The 20,625-nt window shown below is 35.9% G+C and overlaps 1 protein-coding gene across 1 annotated transcript in view; it reads right to left on the reverse strand.

Annotated features, from left to right (window-relative positions):
* Nucleotides 1-20,625, reverse strand: part of DCC (DCC netrin 1 receptor) — a 995,337-nt gene that overhangs the window by 249,043 nt on the left and 725,669 nt on the right. Inside the window, 1 exon segment of the mRNA XM_072606654.1 lies at nucleotides 16,506-16,647. Coding sequence (XP_072462755.1) covers nucleotides 16,506-16,647 — 142 coding nt within the window.

A 20,625-nucleotide genomic window follows, 5' to 3' on the forward strand; every position in this document is an offset into this window, starting at 1 on the left:
TTGCATAGACTTTATGAGAAAGAGGAGGTGGATGGTCAAGAGGCTGAGAGGAGAAAAGAGATTCCTGACATACAAGTTGAAGAGTTTGCCCATCTACCTCCATTTAAATAGAGACATTGTCATGGAAAGAAATGAGAGTGATTGCAAGGGGAGCTGTATGGCTGCAGTGAATTTAGAGAGAGTTGAAGGATGACTTTAAATGAATGGGCATAATACATACACACACACCTGAAGAAAGATCAGTTAAGCAAATTAATGACTCTCTAAAATTCATATGCTTGCTTTTTATATTGGTATTGAAAGGGAAATCAGGCCCCGGAATTGGAGAGAACCATAGTAATGGAACCTAGGACATATAAGCAGAATGAGTGGTTACATGGAGGCATAAAACAGTGATGGATCATGAGGAAAGATACTAGAATAGAAGTCATTTTATGGAGGAGGAGCCCTATGGATTTGAGAGTTCCAGGATATTTCATTCAAGCTATATTAAATTGGTATGTAACATCTGACAAAAAAATTCGGAACTGGAGTTGGAAAGGATCTCTGAGACCAGCAACTCTAACCCATAACTGAAAGGAATCCATATTATAACATAGCTGGGAATCATAGACCCTGTTGCTTGAAAATCTCAAAGAGGGAATTCACTATCTTCTGAGGCAGCCTATTCCATTTTTGGATTGTTCTGTTCAAGGCTGATATATTTATGAGTTAATTTTCTCAACCAGATTTCTGATCCAGCTGTATGTCAGAGTCTAGGCAATATATTATTTTTTTTTCTAGCAAATAGATTTAAATTTATATTTTTCAAATTTGTTGTGGATTCCATAGTTGACTTTGCAATGCTATGTAGTTCAATACAATTAATCCAATTCCTCCTGTGAATAGATCCATCTGGTGAGCTGCTTTATCAATAGGAAAGCTTTCTTTGCTTGAAACTAACACAAAGTACCTTCTATGATACTAGCTAACATCTTAGGTGAGCATACATCTTAACTTGCCATCTTGTTTGATGGATTTTAATAATCAAAAATTACCGAAACTATTTTTATAGTTATATCTGTCATAATGTTTATATGATTTTGATGTAGGTGGAAATACAGTTATCTGCAGTATTCTTTCAAGAATGCCCTTTGTTCTATCAGTTTAAATATTTTTTAGATCAATATAAACACAGCAGGATCTAATATTTGTGTGTTGACTATAAATGTATAGTCTGGTATAGAAATTTGCCTATGAAAGCCTGCCTGAACTCTTTTCATTTTTTCATTAAGGATACCTTTATTGGTTGCATAGCTCATTCTCAGGGACATTTTATAGAGATGAGAAAGAAGGCATATGGGTCAGTCGGTAGATCTTGATTTAAAACAAACAAACAAAAATTTCAGCCAGAAAACCCTGAATCTCCTTGTCAAGCCCAGGGACATGGCAGCCTAGGGCTGCATCAGTTTAGAAATTAGAGTCAAATTCATTTGCAAAAATTAGGGAAAAGGACAACTCCAATGAGCTTGTATAACAAACTAGTGCAAATCATTTGAGGAGTAAGTAGGCCTGCAGTGAAACATGACAGACCATTCTAAAGCTATTATTAGTAAATGAAAAAGGAAGAAAGGTCATGGTCATGAAATGGAGCAGTTCTGCTGACTTTTGTAGTCATCTGTTGTCTTCTGTAATAATGGTAGTGTCTTCGCCACTCTGTGAATGTGTCAACAGCACAGAAGATGTCCCATCTGGGAGGGCTGCTCAACCTAAGCACAATGAGCACAAATCTCTAATGAGGGATAAGGGTGGGAGAAGATGAGTAGGGATGATTTTATAGACATCCAGAGATTGATTTTTAATATATCTCAAAGAAGAATAGGTTTCCAGGATCAGGGAAAGGGGGTTGGGAATCAGGGAGAGTGCTTTGTACTAACAAACAAGCAAAAAAGATGGATAAAAGCATCAGCAATTGCTGACTTGTGAACCACTTACCATATTTAATAAAGCCTCTTTTTATAATGAACTTTTATAATGATGGTGGTGATGATGATGATGACATGTAATATTTAAATAGTGTCTTAAGGTTATCAAAGTACTTTACAAATATCTCCTTTTAGCCTTAAAATCTCCTAGAGGTAGGCATTATTATTACTCCTATACATGAGGAAACTCTATGTATACATGAGGAGGCTGAAGGAGGTTAAGTGACTTGTTCAGGTTCACACAGCTATTAAATGTCTGAGGCTGAGTTTGAATTCCGATGTTCCTGACTCTAGGACAAGTTCTCTATCCACTGTGCTCCCTAGCTGCTTCTGTGACAACGTTAGTCATGTTAACTTATTAGCGATGCTATTTCTCTTTCAGGTACATTTTCAGTTTAAACTGTAGCAGAGTATATATGAAGCTCAACATAATGGAATAGATAATATAGAATTTTAGATAGTTGACAGGTAGTCTCTTGAAAAAGATATTTTGAAGATAGAATTCTTAAATTTAGGTCAATGAAATTGTATACTACCTATTCCACTTTTACATAAAAGAGATAATTCCATCTTTTTTCTCAAGGGAATGAGGGATTTATCCTTCACTGTTAGAGGATTTATATTTGTACTACTTTATATTTGAATGAGAATTTCCAAAAAATCAAAGACTCTCATTATTTGTCTAGTTTCAGAAGCTCTAGGGTATCATGGCTGTGATACATGAGGTGTGAGCTGCCAGTTGTCTCAATCTGTAATTGTTTGTGTTGCTGGTGGTGGGTCCAACCTCTCTTTATGATACTCATGGCTAAAAAAAATTCTCACTCTGATTCTGCATCCTGGTTTGAGCGAAGAATACCCTGCCTTGGTTCTATGAGGTTATAGCAGTAGAGCCAGACTCTGGCTCCTCATATTAAATTGGACAGTCTATTTATGTAGATTTCAAGAGGAATCCTGCCTCTGTCATATGATCTTGGCTAGCTCAATTACAGAGATCCGTTTGGTTAGAATATTATGTATGTATGTATGTATGGATAACATTTTGGGCAACAGACACCTGGGAAGTTCTTGTCCTAAGAGTCAAACAGGTTGTGGTATGGATTGCCAGACTGCCTCCCCATCTCACGGTTCTTTTAATTATATTTATATAGTGACTTAAGCTTTTGAAAGTGCTTTATACTGTCTAATTTCATTCCTCACAATAACCCTATTAGATGAGTGAGTTTATTATCGTCATTTTCTAAACTGAGGTTCATAGAAAGTTATAGGGGTAGGAAGTATTTAAAGTAGGGTCTGAATTCAAGTCTTCTTGACTTCAAAATAATCAATAAACATTTATTAAGCTCTTACTATGTGCCAGATTATGTAGGCAAAAGGCAGTTTATGCTTTCAAGGAACTCACAGTTTTTATAGGGGAGACAACATGCAAATGACTACATGCAAACAAGATATAGACGAGGTTAATTTGAAATAATCATCAGGGAGGAACGTTAGTATTAAATAAGAATGGAAAAGGTTTCCTGTAGAAATTGGGATTTCTGTTGAGACTTGGAGAAACCAGGGAATCCAGATGGAGATGAGGAGGGAAAGCATATCTGGCATGAGGGACAGCCTGTGAAAGTACCCAGTGTTGGAAGATGGAGTGTCTTGTTTGAAGAATGGCAAGGAGGCCAGTCTCTGAACTGATGTATGCTATATAGGGGCGCATAAGGAATAAGAAAACTGAAAAGGTAGAATAAGGATCAGGTTGTGAAGGACTTTATCCTCTTTGCCATAATTCTTCTTTTAAATAACTGAATAATACTTTTGCTATCTTTTCATTTAAGGTACTTCAGTACTGAATATCAGCCTCTCAGTTGGTCTCCTGGCTTCAAGCCTCTCCCTTCTCTAGTCCATCCTCCTCAAAACAGATTTTACTTGAAATTTTACAAGATGGCAGAGTAGATGTGGAGACTTGCTAGAGCTCTCCCACCAAGCCCAGCCAAATGCCTGTAAAAATGATTCTAAACAAATTCTGAAGCTAAAGAACCCACAAAATAATAGAATGAAGCAAATTTGCAGCACAACAGCCTGGGAGGTTGATGGGAAGTGTCTATCATGCCTGGTTGGTAGCAGAGCACAGTCCAGCATGGGCCATGCCAGCAGAGACTAGATCTGAGCAGACCTTGGGGAAACTGAATCTCTGGCACCTGTAGTGGTTTCCAGACTTCACAATTCTAAAACATGGAAGAAAAAAATGGAAAGTCAGTGGGAAAACCTGTTGGACCTGTGTGAGACAGTAGAGTGCTCAAACCCCAGCCCTAGGATGGTGGAAGGGGTGGAGGAGCCTGAGGCAGCTGTAGCAGCAGGGGTAGAGGCAGAGGCTGTTTCTGGAGCTCTAGACTCACAGATTGTGGGGGTATCAAGCGCCCAACAGTACACCCTCTCACTCCCACTAGAAACAGAGAATTACCTTGACCAACAGCTTAAAAGTCAGGTAAATGGCTAGGGAGATGACTAAAAACCAGAAAATGAATCAGACTATAGAATCTTACTTTCATGACAAGGAAGACCAAAATATACAAGCACAAGAAGAAGTCAAAGCTCCTACATCCAAAGTCTCCAAGAAAAATATGAATTGGTGTCAGGCAATGGAAGAGCTCAAAAGAAATTTTGAAAAGAAAGTAAGAGAAGTAGAACAATAATTAGATAGAGAAATGAGAGTGATGCAATACAATCATGAAAACTGAGTCAAATGGCTGCTAAAGAGGACCCAAAAATGCTGAAAAAAATAACATCTTAACAAAATAGACTAACCCAAATGGCAAAAGAGATCCAAAAAGCAAATGAGGAGAATGTCTTAAAAAGCAGAATTGGCCAGATGGAAAAGGAGGCAAAAAAGCTCACCGAAGAAAATAATTCCTTCAAAATTAGAATGGAGTGAATGGAAGCTACTACCTATATGAAAAATCAAAAAACTATCAAACAAAACTAAAAGAATGAAAAATAGAAGACAATGTGAAATGTCTCCTTGGAAAAACAGCTGGAAAATAGATGCAGGAGAGACAATTTAAAAATTATTGGACTACCTGAAAGCCATGATCAAAAAAAGAGCCTAGACATCATCTTTGAAGAAAGTATCAAGGAAAACTGCCCTGATATTCTAGAACCAGAGGATAAAATATATGTTGAAAGAATCCACCAATTGTCTCTTGAAAGAAATCCCCAAAGGAAAACTCCTAGGAATATTGTAGTCAAATTCCAGAGTTCCCAGGTAAAGGAGAAAATGTTGCAAGCAGCCAGGAAGAAACAATTCAAGTATTGTGGAAACACAATTAGGATAAAGAAGATCTAGCAGCTTCTACATTAAGAGATTAAGGCCTTGGAATATGATATTCCAGAGGTCAAAGTAGCTAGGATTAAAACCAAGAATCACCTGCCCAGAAAAACTGAGTATAATATTTCAGGGGGAAAATGGTAATTCAATGAAATAGAGGACTTTCAAGTATTCTTGATGAAAAGAGCAGAGCTGAATAGAAAATTTGACTTTCAAACACAAGAATCAAGAGATGCATGGAAAGGTAAGCATGAAGAGAAATCATACTAAAGTTGAATTGCTTACGTTCCTACATGGAAAGATAATATTCATAACTCTTGAGACTTTTCCAGCATTAGGGCAGTTGGAGGAATTATATGCATATACACAGAGGGTACAAGGTGAGTTGAATATGAAAGGATGATATCTAAAACAAAATAAAATTTTGGGATGAGAGGAATATATTGGGAGAAGGAGAAAGGGAGAAATAGAATGGGGTAAATTATCTCACGTGAAAAGAGGTAAGAAAAAGCTTTTTCAATCAAGGAGAAGATGGGGGAGATGAGAGGGAATTTGCCTTAAGGAGGGAATAAAATGGACACTCAATTTGGCATGAAAATCTGTCTTACACTACAGGAAAGTGGAGGCAAGGGTTGGTAGAAGGGAGGGCAAATGGGAGGAGGGGGAATTAGAAGTAAATACTTTCAAGGATGGACAGGGTCAAAAGAGACAATAGAATAAATTGGGGACAGGATAAGATGGAGGTAAATATGGTTAGTCTTTCACATTATGACTGTCATGGAAGGGTTTTTCATGACTACACATGTATACCTATATCAAACTATGAACCTTCTCAGTGCGGATGGGTGAGGAGGGAGGAAGGGACTGAAGTTGGAACTCAAAGTTTTAAAAATGAATGGTAAAAGTTATTTTTACATGCAACTTGGAAAATAAGACATATAGGTAACGAGATATAGAAATCTATCTTGCTCTACAAGAAAATAGAGGGGAAGGGGACGAGAGAAGGGAGAGGTGTGACAGAAGAGAGGGGAGACTGGGGTAAGGGGTAATCAGAATGCATGATTAGGGAAGCAGAGGGGAGAGGTAGGAAGAAAATTTGGAACTCAAAATCTTGTGGAAGAGAATGTTGAAAACTAAAAATAAATAATTTTTTTTAAAAAAAGAAAGGTGCTTCAATACTGCAATGATTCATGGTATATTTTCATAGAAACTCCTTACACTGTTGCCAAATGCAACTCCTCTATCCTTCATTATATATTCTTCTAGAATTGCTGTGGTCAAAATAATTCTCCCCATGATGGTCAAACTTGATTACTCTCTCCAAATGTAACTAATTATTTTTTCACAAAAAGATATGCAATTCAATAATCAATCAGCAAACTTATATTAAACTCCTACCATAGGTTACAAATTATGTTAGGTACTGGGGACATAGACAAAAATCCAACATTCCTCAAGCAGTTTCTATTTTATCAGGAGGAGAATCTATCTATCTATCTATCTATCTATCTATCTATCTATCTATCTATCTATCTATCTACACACACATACATACATATAGACATATGTATATGCACATACATACATATATACACAATTATGTCTACAAAGACTAACACAATTATGTGTATATGTGTGTATACACATATACAGATAGAAAGATTCCCTATTATCTTCAAAGAAAAGTCAGAATTTCTATTTTATTATTCTGAAGAAAATAAAGAATTCAAGGAAGAAAAGATCAAGATGATGACCAATAGTGATGTTAATTTTCAAGGTTGTGAACATTACATAGATGATCAATGAATATCAACAGTGAGTTATTGGGAGAGAATACGAATACTTGGTTCAAAATTTGTAGAAAGAGGAAGATTCTCAAAGGATCATAGCTACAGTCAGGACCAAATAGAAAATTAATTTACCTTTCCCTGAGAACAACTCTTGTTTGGAAACTAAAAAGCCAGAGTTGTTTGTGAACATGCCTTTTCCGTTCTTTTCATCTATGCATTCGTTCACATTTAGATTGGTGCTGTATTTGCTGCTGTTATTACCGTTACAGAGAAGATGGTTTTTCTGGGTCATGCTAGTTATCAAATGGCAGGGGAGACACAAGAAACAATTTGAGGTTAATAAAAAGTTAGTGCCTTAAAGACTCATCTTTCTAGTTCTCACAGTTGGAAAAGATAGAATCATTTTTCTTTTTTTTTTACCTCTAAAACCTTCTTTCTCTTATCTAATCATGTCTGGAATTCATTTCCCCATTTTTTCTAAACATTTTAATGGAATACCTATGAGTTCTTGATACAATTGTTGGGCATTAGAGCATGAACTAAGTAACCTAAATATTATTTGGGGGAAAAGTATGGCTTATGTAATAGAAAGAACATTGGGCTAGGAGCCAAGACAATCTAGACTGTAGACGAGTTTCTTTCTCTTACTAGCTATATGACTTTAGGCAAATCACTTATTGTCTTTTAACCTTAATTTCCTTAAATATAAAATGTGGAGGTTTAATTAGTTGATGTCTAAGGTCACTTTCAGTTCTAAAATTGTATGACTGTCTAATTTCTTTAAAATCATGGTAACCCGAGTTGGTGACATTTTCAACCAGTACAATCTTCCCCTCTTCCCTCTAATACTAAACCTGTTAGAAAATTGCTGGGCTATTGCTTCCGTTTTTCAGTCCATAAAATACCGATACGTGTTTATCATTATGTTTATTCTATATTAGGTCTGGAACACAAGAAAACTGTTAAATTTAATCACAAACAACCTCCTGGGAAGAGCACTCAAAATTAAAAACAGCACTTTAAAATTTAGCTGACATGGGTTCCCACAATAAAACTGATAGCAGCTATTTAAAATCCTTGTTATAACTCTGAATTACTTTGTTTCTGCAGATGTCTCATTATCCTGGGGGAAAAAAGGGAAGAAACACCTGCCTAACAAATTGAGGTTTATAAAGAAAATTTAAGTATCTACACCTGAATATTTAAATCACCTAATTAAATCATTCTGGTATTTCTAAATTTCTTACAGCCAAATCAACACGCAAATATGTCTAATATTGAGATTTTAAAACCATGGTCAAATCTTGCAAATTTAAATATCAGGCATCATTGTCCCTTCAATAGGATCCATGACTTCCATTTACTGCTAAGCGTATGTTTGTCATCATGAATTCCCTACTTTTACCCTAAGGATAAGTCATAGCTACCCTTCTCTTATTAATCCACAGTACTTTTTACAGACTCAAGTCTCCCTTACAATCAAGACATTCTTCATTCTCTCCCCACAAGCCCCTCCTACAGGCTGAAAAAAAACAAGAAAAAAGTTGATATTGCCTTCATAAATATTATTGTCACTTAAATCTTTAAGAATAAAGAGGGTATCTGATGGTTTCTAAGATTGTCTCAATTACAAATGAGCCCTGACACATCATCACACTATGGCAGGTAACCTGATTGAAACTTGATTTTCCTTATCTTTGCTATCTCATCATGTTGAACATTCTTCTACAACATAATTACATGCTGTCAGAATTAGGGAGTAACCATATGACAAAAAGTCACTATAGTTATGAAGATGTAATCATAAGCATGAAAAACAGTCCCAGAGCTGGAACTTCGTCTAGATGACTTGAGTTTCACCCCAGGGTACCAAAAATTTAGTGTCTACAGCACTTGTGGTCATCCAGTAATAAAGAAACATTTGAGTTAATTTAACTCAGCTAACTATTAATTAAATAGCAAGAATAACTACTTAAAATATAAAGGTCCTAAATGGTCATGGCCAAATTTCAGGTGGGCTTTTTCTCAGACCACTCTACCATCTTCCTCTGCCCTTAATGCTCATCCAAGACAGCCTCCTCAGCAGGTTTTGAGGGTATTTTTATTATACCTGCCTTAGCCACAAAAGTTGTTAACTATATATCAGAAGAGAATTTAAATTATAGCCTTGTTCAACAATTGCTTTTGAAGAGAAAAATAATTTATAATATTAAATTTGATCATACTAATCTTAGTTGAGTGTATTCCTCCTTATCTGCCAAAACAACTCATTTGCCAATTTAGCTCATCTAACAAAACAGGAAACACAACATATAATATAACATCTAATATAATGTACTAAGAAAACATGATGCACAAGAATACAGGAAAGTTCTATTGATTTCTGGCAGCATAATATAGGGAACTCTTGGTGTAAGAGGTTCCTGTCAGTGCAGATCCCAGTGCATCCCTTCCTTAGAAGTGAGGTTTTGGGGAATTGTCTGAGATATGTGGAGGAGATTAAGTACACTTCCCAGAGTCAAAAAGCTAATTTCAAAGGTAAAATTTGAATCCAGGTCTCCCATTGCCCTCGCCTGCCCATCTATTAACTCTTCCACATAAGTAACTATTATAATATACTAAGCCATGGCGATCAGTAATTTAGAATGGTAGAACTCTCTCAGTTTGTTTTGTATCTCTTCTTGCCTCCATGACCATTCCATTTCCCAAGCCACTGTTATTCATTAAATATGTTAAGAACTCAGTATATGTATTTATGCATATATGCATATATATGTAAATACATACATATTTATAATATGAATTACAATAGCAAAATCTATGATTATTACCCACACTAACTTAACAGTAACTTCCAAAGAGGAATTGATGAGTTTCCATGATACAGGTAACTAGTGGTACAATGGATAGAGACGTTGGACTGGGAAGTGAAAGACCTGAGTTCAGATTGGATCTCAGACACTAGCTGCATAACTGGGCAAATCTTTTCCTCTCTACTCACCTAGGTTTGTTCAATTTTAAGAGGGGGATAATAATGGTACCTTCCTTGAAGGACTGGTGCAAGGATCAAGTGAGATAACATTTGTAAAAAGCACTTAGCATGGTACCTGACACAGAGTAGCACTATGTAAATTCCTATTGCCTTCTTTTTGTTTGGGACATGTTGAGTTCAAGGTGATAGCAGGGGATAAACTGGAGTCATTATCATCTAAGCAATTGGAAATAGAGAAGGAAGTGAGGAATAATAATAATAATAAAAAAGAACATAGAGCTAAGTGTCAGAAGATCCAACTTCTACTCAAAGCTGTATGCTTAACTAGATACTTGATCTTGGCCAAATCTCTCTAAGCCTCAATTTTCTCACCTATAAATATGGGTGGGTAGAGGTGGGAGTTGCACCAGATGTCACCTAAAGTCTTTTAATCATTCAGTTTCTATGATGCCATAGTGGACAGGGAACTGAAGATGTAAGGGAAGGAGTTAGGTTTGAATCCAAATTATGTTCCTTCAGTATACATGCATTAAACATGGATTATATGCAGAACACCATTTTAGATGGTGGGGATACAAAAACAATATGAAAAATGACATAATATTAGTGAAGTTGCTTAAGCACTCTGTGTTACAATTTTGTCAACTATAAAAATATATGGTTTGGATTAAATGATCTTTATGATTATTTCCAGTTGTGAATGCTTTGATTCTACTGTCTATCTCTCATTTCTCTTACTTCTCTCCTTACTTTAACATGAGATACCATAATAAGAATGTCTTTGAAGACTTGTGATATAAAAAAAAGGCATGGGGGGGGGGGAGGGCAGTGCCTAGATTAGATGAATCTAAGGCCGTTACCACTTCTAAAACCCTGTAATTTATGTACTATGTTGGAAAAACAGGTAAGATTACCAAGATTACTCAACTTTGGTGATTCCTTTTACAATAAACTAGATGTTTGATGTGCGTTATCTTTTGCTCTCCCTTTAGCATATTGATCTCAATTATTTGTTTCTTCATCTGCTCTTTTATCAACTAAATCCTGAGAGAATCTTGACTCTACCATGACTACCAAGATAATATACTGGAATAACTTAACTGCTTAGAAATTTCTCAGACAGCTGTCTTCAGGAGTCTGTTCAAAGTCATGACAAACCATATCATTTGTGTTCAGCTGTTCTGGAAACACTCAGATCACTAGCAGAACAGTATGGCTGAATTACAGAGAAATAATGTATTAGAAACCTGAAGATATTTAGAGGACCAAATTGGGAAAAGGTTTGAAACCAAACAAGGGAACTAACATTTATTTGATCCTAGATTTAGAGGAAGCCACTAGAGTTGAGTGACTCATAAATTGGTTGTACTCTTGACAATAAGTCTGGAAGCAGAGTAGGTTTGTCAGTAAAGATAAGGAGTTGTTTCATATATGTTGATTTTTAGATGCTTAAGGGACAATCAATGTCTAATAGCCAAGGAGAGATGTAAAAGTAGAGTTCAGGAAAGAGACTAAGACTTGATAGATTTATCTGGGGGTTATCTGCATAGTAATGGCAATTTAATCCATGGAAGTTGAAGAGATCAGCAAGTGAGAGAGTATAGAGATAAAAGACAGTAAGGATTCCAAAACAGGGCTTGGGGTACATACATCTAGAGTTAGTGGATAAGTCATGGGTAAATATATAGGAAAAAAGACTAAGAAGAAATAAGGAAAGGAGAGAGACAACTAAAAAAGAGTAGTGTCTCAATAACTGAGAGGAGAGACCATCAAGGAGGTGATTAACAGTGAGAATGTTACAGAGAAATCAAAAAGGAAGATTAAGAAAACATCTTTAGATTTGACTACTAGGAGATTACCAGAGGGATTAATTTCAGAAAAATGATTAGTTCAAAAGAAAAGTTTGCTGGAATCTCAGCAAAATGATTAGTTAAAGAAAGTTTATGCTAGAATCTTGATTAAAGAAGATTTAAAAGAAAGTGAGAGAATTTCAGGCACCAAGGATAGATACCTTTTACAAGAAATTTATCTGAGAAGGGGAAGTGAGCTATAGGATGAGAGGGAGGTGGTAGGGATACTAAGATCGAATGAGGTTTCTGTTTTGTTAAAGATAAGGAGACTTAAGTGTGTTTTTTGGCAAGAGTGAATGAATCAGTAGGTAGGAAGAAAGTAGATGATGGCAGGGTTAATTCACTGGAATATGTCATGGATACCTACAGAGAGGCTAATTTTGGCAAGGAGAGGGGTCATCCTTCATCAGAGAAAAGAGTAGAAAATAAGATAAGGTGTTTGTGCATAGAGTGGAAGTGAGAAGAGAAGTGATGAAAGGAAAGCTCACAGCAAATGGCTTCCTGAGCTCATCTGAGAGGATAGGGAGAGGAAGTACAGTTAGACTCTTGGAGAGTGCAGACATTTGGACAGCTTGTGTAACGAGTGGGACAGGGAATCAAAAATCAAGGAGTAGGATTCTCCTGCTCTGTTGAGGATTTATTAGAGGATACACGTGTAGTGTACATGGAACTCTTTTGTAACTGCCTCCAGTTCCCTTTGTCAGCACATCAGTTAGAGCAAGGATCATGGATGATGTAATTCAGGACTGGGGCGTGGTAAGACATGGGTAGTCACAGGATAAGGGAATGAAGGACAGAAAAGCAGAGAAGAGATTACAGTTGTGCGGGCTGAACAAGCGGTCTAGACTGGAAAAGCAGAAATGCATATACTATAATTTATATAATATATGTAATATATATATAATTCTTATCTAATATTGCATCATTAGAACATGGAGATACTGGAAGGCATGGTGATAGCAAAGAGCAGGTTTACGAATAGTCTAGCACGAGAAAAGATAGAATGAGACTCCAAGATTATGAGCAGATAATGGAATTTTAGAGTTCACTTAGATGTGTAACACTGGTGAATGATGACAAAAACAAGGGTTGGATAATCACTATATGATGATGTAGATTGGAAAAGTAGGTCATGGGCATTTAGTATATTGAGGAATTGAGGATTTACAGGATTTGAGGGAAAATAAAATCCTTTGATTTTAAGTTCTTCAGAAGGAGTACAAGATTCGAGGCATACGCATATTCATGGGGGATTAAGAACCACTGGAAGGTCTCTCATTTGTACAGTGTTCACCATGAAGTGAAATTAATTTTGTATTTCTGGTGTTTAATCTCAGTATTCTTCAGAACTCTTTGTGTGAAGCTTCTAGATGAGGAAATCTTGAAAATGTGGATCATATATTGCTCTGCAACTTATAGTATGGGATGTTTCTTAGGGACACCTGAGATTTAGCAAAATACCCAGGGTCACATAGCCAGGAAATCTCAGAGGCAGAAACTGAACTCAGGTAATAAGGTTATAAATACCAGGACCTTAAACACTAGAACACCAGGGGTCTTAACTGAGGGTGTCCTGAGAGGTCAGAGGGTCTGGGAACCTGAATGGGAAAAAATATTGTTTTATTTTCACTGTTTGGTTTCCTTTGTAATTCAATGTATTCTACTTCACACATTTAGAACCATTTTTCTCTGAAGTGTCTCCAGGCTTCATTAGACTTTCCAAGGGATCCAGCAAACACACACTCATATGCACACACGGAGTTAAGAACCTCATCATTATATCATGCTACCTCTCATTTACACAGAATTCACACTGAAGTTAAATTTATTGTATTTTAATGGCCTTTAATATCATTATGATCATCATCGCTGACATTTATCACTTTAAGAATTACAGGATACAATATGACCTCATTTTATCCTTACATTATATCTGGTGTAAAGGTGCTATTATTTTCCATTTTTATGTATGAGGAGACTAAGGCAGACATAGATTAAGTGACTTACCCAAGAGTTTCATAGCTAAAAAGTGACTGAGGATAAATTTGAGCTCAGGCTTTCCTGTCTCCAGGTCCAATGCTTCATCACTGCGCCATCTATCTGCTCTATTCCCAAGCTCAAAACTCCCCCAAAATTAAAGGAGTGACTGAGACGTGGCTGTTTTCTCTTCTACTAAAATAAGGCTTCTATTAAGTAGAAAGAGTTATTTATATAGTTAATAAAACCTTAGAGTCATCCTTGACTCTTCTCTGTCCCTCAGACCAGATATCAGTCACTGGCAACTTCCTGTCTGTTCTATAGTAAATGACATCTCTAGAGAGTATTTTGTTGTTTGTCAGTCATGTCTTACTCTTCATGACCCCATTTGGGGTTTTTTTAGCAAAGATACTGAAGCGATTTGCCATTTCCTTCCTCAACTCATTTTACAGATGAGGAAACTGAGAAAAAGAGGCAAATTGATTTGCCTAGGGTCACAAAGACTCTAGAAAGAGTTTGAGGCAAGCCCAGCACTCTATGCACTGTGCCACCTAGAGAGTATACACTTTCTCTAATCTCTGTTTATCCTGTTGCCACTTTAGACATACTTCACCTCTTGACTGAACTATTGTTAAAGTTCCCTAACGTGACTGGCTCCTTGCTTCTGATTTCTCCTTTCTCTCACTCATCTTTCACATCACTGCCAAAAGGATCTGCTGAGTGCAGAGAAAGATCATATCACTCTGCTCAAAAATCTCCATCAGATCTCTTTTGCCTATAGGATAAAATGACAAAATACAAGCTCATTGGGTCTAACATTTAAATGACCTCCATAATCATGTTCTAACTGAATTTTTCCCTTTGTGGATTAGGATCCCAGGGAAAAACAGACCTCTGTGGTGCAGGGAAGTCACAATATTATGCACATATACTCCAAATAATCAATCTTACTTCTCTGGCCAAACACATCTATAAAAGGACATGATTCTGATAGCAGTAACCTACAAAGTCAGGATGGAATGAAAGCAAGCCCCAGGGTGTTTGTGATAAAGCAGGCTGTGCACAGAGTTTGGGGACAAGAAAGTGATGAAAGCGTTGCTGAGAGAATGATTTTTAATATGATTATGTGGAAGCCCAGATAGCTTATTTGCTGTGAGTTAGTGCTTGAATTTTGTGAATATGATTCCAATGTAAGTTCCTAGTGATTTTAAATAATTCATGGAAAATTTATCATAGGACCCTAGATTTTGAAATGGAAGGGATCTTAGAGTCCATAGTGTCTAATCCCCTCTTTTAACAGCTGAGGAAGTAGATTTAGAGAGGTTAAGAAATTTGCCCAGGGTCACACAAAAAGTAAATTCTGAAGGCAGAATTCAAACTCAGGTCTCACTGATTCCAGGTTCAGTGTTTCAAGTAACAAATCCCTTCCTGGCTCCTAGTGATAGCTGCCTTCAATCTGAATCCAGCATGGGTGAAAAAGAACGTAAATTGGAGGGTTCTCTGCCTGGCCACGGTGGCAATTATGAAGAGCTGTCAGTCTGCTTTTATCCAGGATAAGGCATAACTACTATGCTGGCTATAGATATAGATATATGCACACATACACACACATATATATATATGACATAAATTATACGTAACAAATACAATATACCATGCTATACAAACTTGGCAGCTGATCTGGCCTGGGCCACAGGGCATTTGGAGTGGACACTGAAGAGACCTGAAGAGATCAGAGGTTATAAACTAATACTCAGCTGAAATAATGTGCCTAGGAGCCAGGAGGAGTCTTGAGTACCAGCAGAGTAACTCACTCAGCAGCCTCACACAGTGGCAATGCCATGCTTGTTAGGAAACAAGCCTATTGAAAACATTTCTCTGACATCATGGGAAGACGTGGGGGGGGGGGGGGGGTCCTGCCATGTCATAGTCATCAATTAGTGTGTGTGCCTTAGCTATAGATATTCCCTCTGTAGAGTCTCTCAACATGTGGCTTATTCTCCTCATTTTTGGTACAAATAATTGTAAGAGAATATACACCATTTTATGAAGAGCATGTTTTATTTTGACATCCTTACCTTTACTTTGAACTAATTATATCTTCTGACTGACTAAAAGTAAATACCTCAGTGGGGGCTCATGAACTATGGTTTTCCGTCACTATGTAAACTGATATATAGATGCAGATAAATACACAGATAATTTGAAAAGGAAAGAGGGCATTAACAACTAGATGACCATGGAAGGCTTTCAAATCAAATAAAATGAGCTTTGAAATTTTAAGAAAGAAATTTTAACTAAGGCATCTTAAGAAGTCATACCTGTGCATAGTAGATATTTAATCTCATTGAATTAAATTGAATCAAGTTAGGAAAATAGAGAAATTAATACAGATTAAACTTGCAACATACCAAAGCTCCATGATTATGATAAATTTAGAAGCAAAATCTGTGATAATAGCATAATGCAGACAAAACAAAGTTGAAAACTTAAAGACTGTGTTTGTTCAGTCATCCCTAGAGGTAAGATGTCAATGTTCCCTTCAAATGAAAGTATATAATATTCTCAAAGCATTTAATTCATCAAAATCTTTCAGGAAGACACCATAAGAACACTGACCTGTGAACAAGTACCAGAGGTTGTTTGGCTCTAGCGTTTCCATTTCACCTCGGCGGGTTGTCTTTCTATGTCGGATTTTATAACCAGTAATAAATCCATTTTGTGTGCCTGGTGGTGGGGGTAGCCAACTCACTTTGATACTCTGTAAAACAAAAGATGTAAATGTGGAAAGTTGGTCAGAGGAAAGGAAGCAACTCAGGCCTCAGGAGAAATGGAAGTTGAGGAGGGAATACAGAGGGGAAAAGATAAGTATTTGGGCCCTGTTGGTGTTCAGCTGCCTTTTAGTCATGTGCTACTTTTCATGACTCTATTTGGGGTTTTCTTGGCAAAGATGCTGGAGTAATTTGTCATTTCCTTCTCCAGATCATTTTAAAGATGAGGAAACTGAGGTGAACATGGTGAAGTGACTTGCTCAGGGCCACATAGCTAATTAGTGTACAAGGTCATGTTTGAATTCAGGTCTTCCTGACTTCAGGCCTGGTACTATCCATTTCACCATGTATCTGCTCCATTAAGGAACTGTATCAGGTTTTCATGATTGTTAAAGTAAAGAAAAGTCTTATGACAATTAGAGGTATTATCATGTATGCAATTCCCAAAAGGGAAAAAAAAAGTCTCAATTAAAAAAATTGAAGAGATTTCAAGAGACCAAGTCCTAACCCTCCATTTTATAGATAAGAAAACTGAGGCCCAGAAAAGTTAAATGTCTTGCCCCAGATCACATTTGGTAGGGTTTAAACTTGGCTCCTCTGATTTCAAGTTTAATGTTCTTTCCATTGCTTCCCTCTACAAATTTTAGATTAAAAAGTAGTTGATAAAGTTTGGAGACATGAATACCTTGTCAAGAAATACATCTGAATCACACAAGCCAGGATTATATTGGCTCCAGTAGAACAACAAGCATTAGAAAGGAAGTCAAGGTAGCTGTCCCAGCTCTACCTTTGCCCAGTCATAGGAAACTTGAGCAAGTTATTTCCTCTTTGGAAGATTCAATTCCCTCACTTGTAAAATGAAAGATCCACAGGATATCATGGACCTAGACCTAAAAGGAATCTTAGAGGACATTTAATCCAACTCCCTATTTAACTGATCAGTAACTGAGGCCTAACAGTTAAGTACCCTAGGCCATACAGGGAGTGAGTAGTAGTACTAAAAATTCAAAACTAGATCCGTTGACTAAAATCTAGAACACTTTCCACCACATCATGATTCAATCAAAGTCTACTAGACTGTGTGATTCTTTCCAAGATTATGATTTAAATTTATAATTTTAAATCAAGTTTATAATTATATGTAATTTTAATTACATGCAAATATAATTATACATTAATTTGTAAATTTATGTTTAATCAATAATGAATTGTAATTAATAAATTATAAATATGTAATTCTTGATATATAATATAATTTCTAGTGTATAAATTCATTAGACTAGAGCTATTCTATTTATAAATGAAATATTGTAGTAAATACCGACTACGAAAAGAACAACTTTTAATAAATGGCAGACTTCGATCATTTAAATGAGTATTCTTAGCATATCCATTGGAAAAGTAAGTGTGGTATTCACAATAGTTAAGAATGACTATAAATTATCCACTAAGTTTAGGATACTTAATAATTCTAATAAATGCTTGAATATTATTTATTTTCACACAGATGATAATTTTTCATTATTATGTTTGATAGTTTCAGGCACTGGTATCAATTTCCCCCATTTATCCCATGTACCGTTACTACTTTTCCATATTAATGTGAACAATTCTACTTTCCTTGAGTCAGGAGTTGAAGCCCTTGCAGAGCTAGGCTTTTATTTGAATTTCCATCTTTGGAAGTAGTTCTTTCAATTGCTCTTCCCATTTTTCTTGCCTGTTCTTATTTGTAGTTAAATCCCAGACAAATGGGTTTGGCTCTCTTTTAAAAATACGTTTGCCTTGATTTCCAGCATATGCAAGCTGACTTAAGGCTATGGCAATAGAATTCTTTCAATTCAGTTTACTGTTTTTTTTCAGTTTCTCAAGAGAGGATATGGCAAAAAGCCTCAAATCATACTATTTTGAAAAGTTAATGTCTATTTTATAAATGATCATGACTACAAGTTTATAGACATTCTATATTAAAGAGCAATGTATTTAACCCTGCATTCCTTATGGAATATGTTCTAAGCTGTCCAAAATGATCACCATTGGAAAAAAAAGAAAACACGATTTACTTTGAGCACAACCTAATCTCTGTAGAGCAGTTTAAGGGTATTATGAACTCTCTCAACTACTGCTAACCCTTTAAACTTATTTTACTATGCCTTGGATTAGAAACTGATGTTATTTTTTAAAAGGATAAAATTAAAAAAAGCAAAATTCATTCAGTCTTTAAGCAAAGTGTTGAGGTTGACTTGCTTAGCACATAGGCTATATAATAAGTGTTTATTGAATTACTGGAGTTAGGAAGATTTGCCTCTTATGTTTGTTATCTGTAGGACCATGGAAATGTCATTTAACCCCTCTGACTTTGTTTCCAAAACTAAGGATGATAAGACTTCTAGTGTCTATCTTACAGAGTTGTGAGAATTAAATATAATAATATGTAAAAAAACAAAAAAGGTTTTACAAACAGTAAAGTGCTACATCACAGCTGTTATGACGAATCAACAACCTCCCCACAAAGCTGATATAACAAAAGGGTGAGTTAACCTTAAAATGTAAGCCATGATAATTAAGGGAAAAGGCAATTTTTTTTTTTGAAAATAAACAAGTTCAGTGCCCTTAAAATTAAAAGGCTCCCATAGTAATTTACATCCCTGTTTTATTCTGCAGCCCGATGGTCTTAGATATTTATTCTTTAAATAGTTAATAATATTATAATTCTTCAGTTATTCCTCATTGCATTCTTGCAAAGCTCTTTAACTGGTTAGTTGGGAATCAGAAACAGAGTAAAGGTCCATCTCAAAGTCATATAGTATTCCTGTGCCAAGGTAAGACTAAGTTTCATTTTAAAATCAATTTGACACCAAATCTTTGGAGATTTTCTTTAGAGAGAAACTTTCCAAAGCAGTATATTTCTAAAAGTAATAAAAGAAACATTTATATGCCAGGTACCCATATAAGGTATTTAAACAGAATATGGAACCTGAGGACCCATGTTCTGAACTTAAATGTACTTACTGTCATGTTCACTGGCCTCTAACTTGCCTCACTGTATCTTTCCAGGGGCAAGGACCTTGACATAATGTTTAAGTTGTTTGCTCCAGAAGAGTACAGAGCAAGGGCTAAGGAAAATGGTGCATTATTGGTAAAATGTACAAAATACTAATTTATCTTGCGATGCTTCAAGGTTCACAGAGATCCTATCATGGAAATAAAATAAAATTTCTAAAATTCAATGATATTCTGTGCTGAGAACGGTACATTTCTGGGAAGATTTAGAAAACCATTTCTCTAGTTATAGAAAAGTAATGTACACTCTGCCCCTATGCTGACGTCAAACTAGACCTTTAATGAATCAGTCAATTAATAAATGCATATTTACGTAATACTTTGGAGTATTTCTATAATAACTGTGTAAGGGAAGTACTGCAAATATTATTTCATATCTATTTTAAAAGGGAAATTAAAACTAGAGAAGTTAAATGATTTTTAATTTATCCATTCAACAAACATTTATTAGGCACAAACCAAGTGCTAGATACTGTCAGTCACCAGGGTTATAAAATAACCATTTCCCCTTCCCCTCCAATCAAAATAGTCCTTACCTACAAGGAGCTTGTATTTTATTTAGAGGGAAGGAACAAAATAAAAACAGATAAATAATAATGATACACAAAATAAATAATTTGGGGAGGAGGGCAGAGCACGATATGCCTTGTAAAAATGATTTTCCTCTGCAAAGTCACTAATAATCTCATAATTGCCAAATCTATTTTAATTGTCCTAATCATCTTTCCTCAAACCTGATCCTTCTTGGCATCTCTACAACATTTGACATTGTTGATTACTTTTCTTGGATGGTCTCACCTCTAGTTTTTCTCCTTCTATCTCTCTGACCTGTTACTTTTCAGTCTCCTTTGCTTAGTCACCATCCATGTTACTCCTATTAACTGTGGGTATTCCCCACAGCACTGCCC

Source organism: Notamacropus eugenii, chromosome 4 (assembly GCF_028372415.1).
Source record: "Notamacropus eugenii isolate mMacEug1 chromosome 4, mMacEug1.pri_v2, whole genome shotgun sequence".
In the NCBI taxonomy this organism is placed as follows: domain Eukaryota; kingdom Metazoa; phylum Chordata; class Mammalia; order Diprotodontia; family Macropodidae; genus Notamacropus; species Notamacropus eugenii.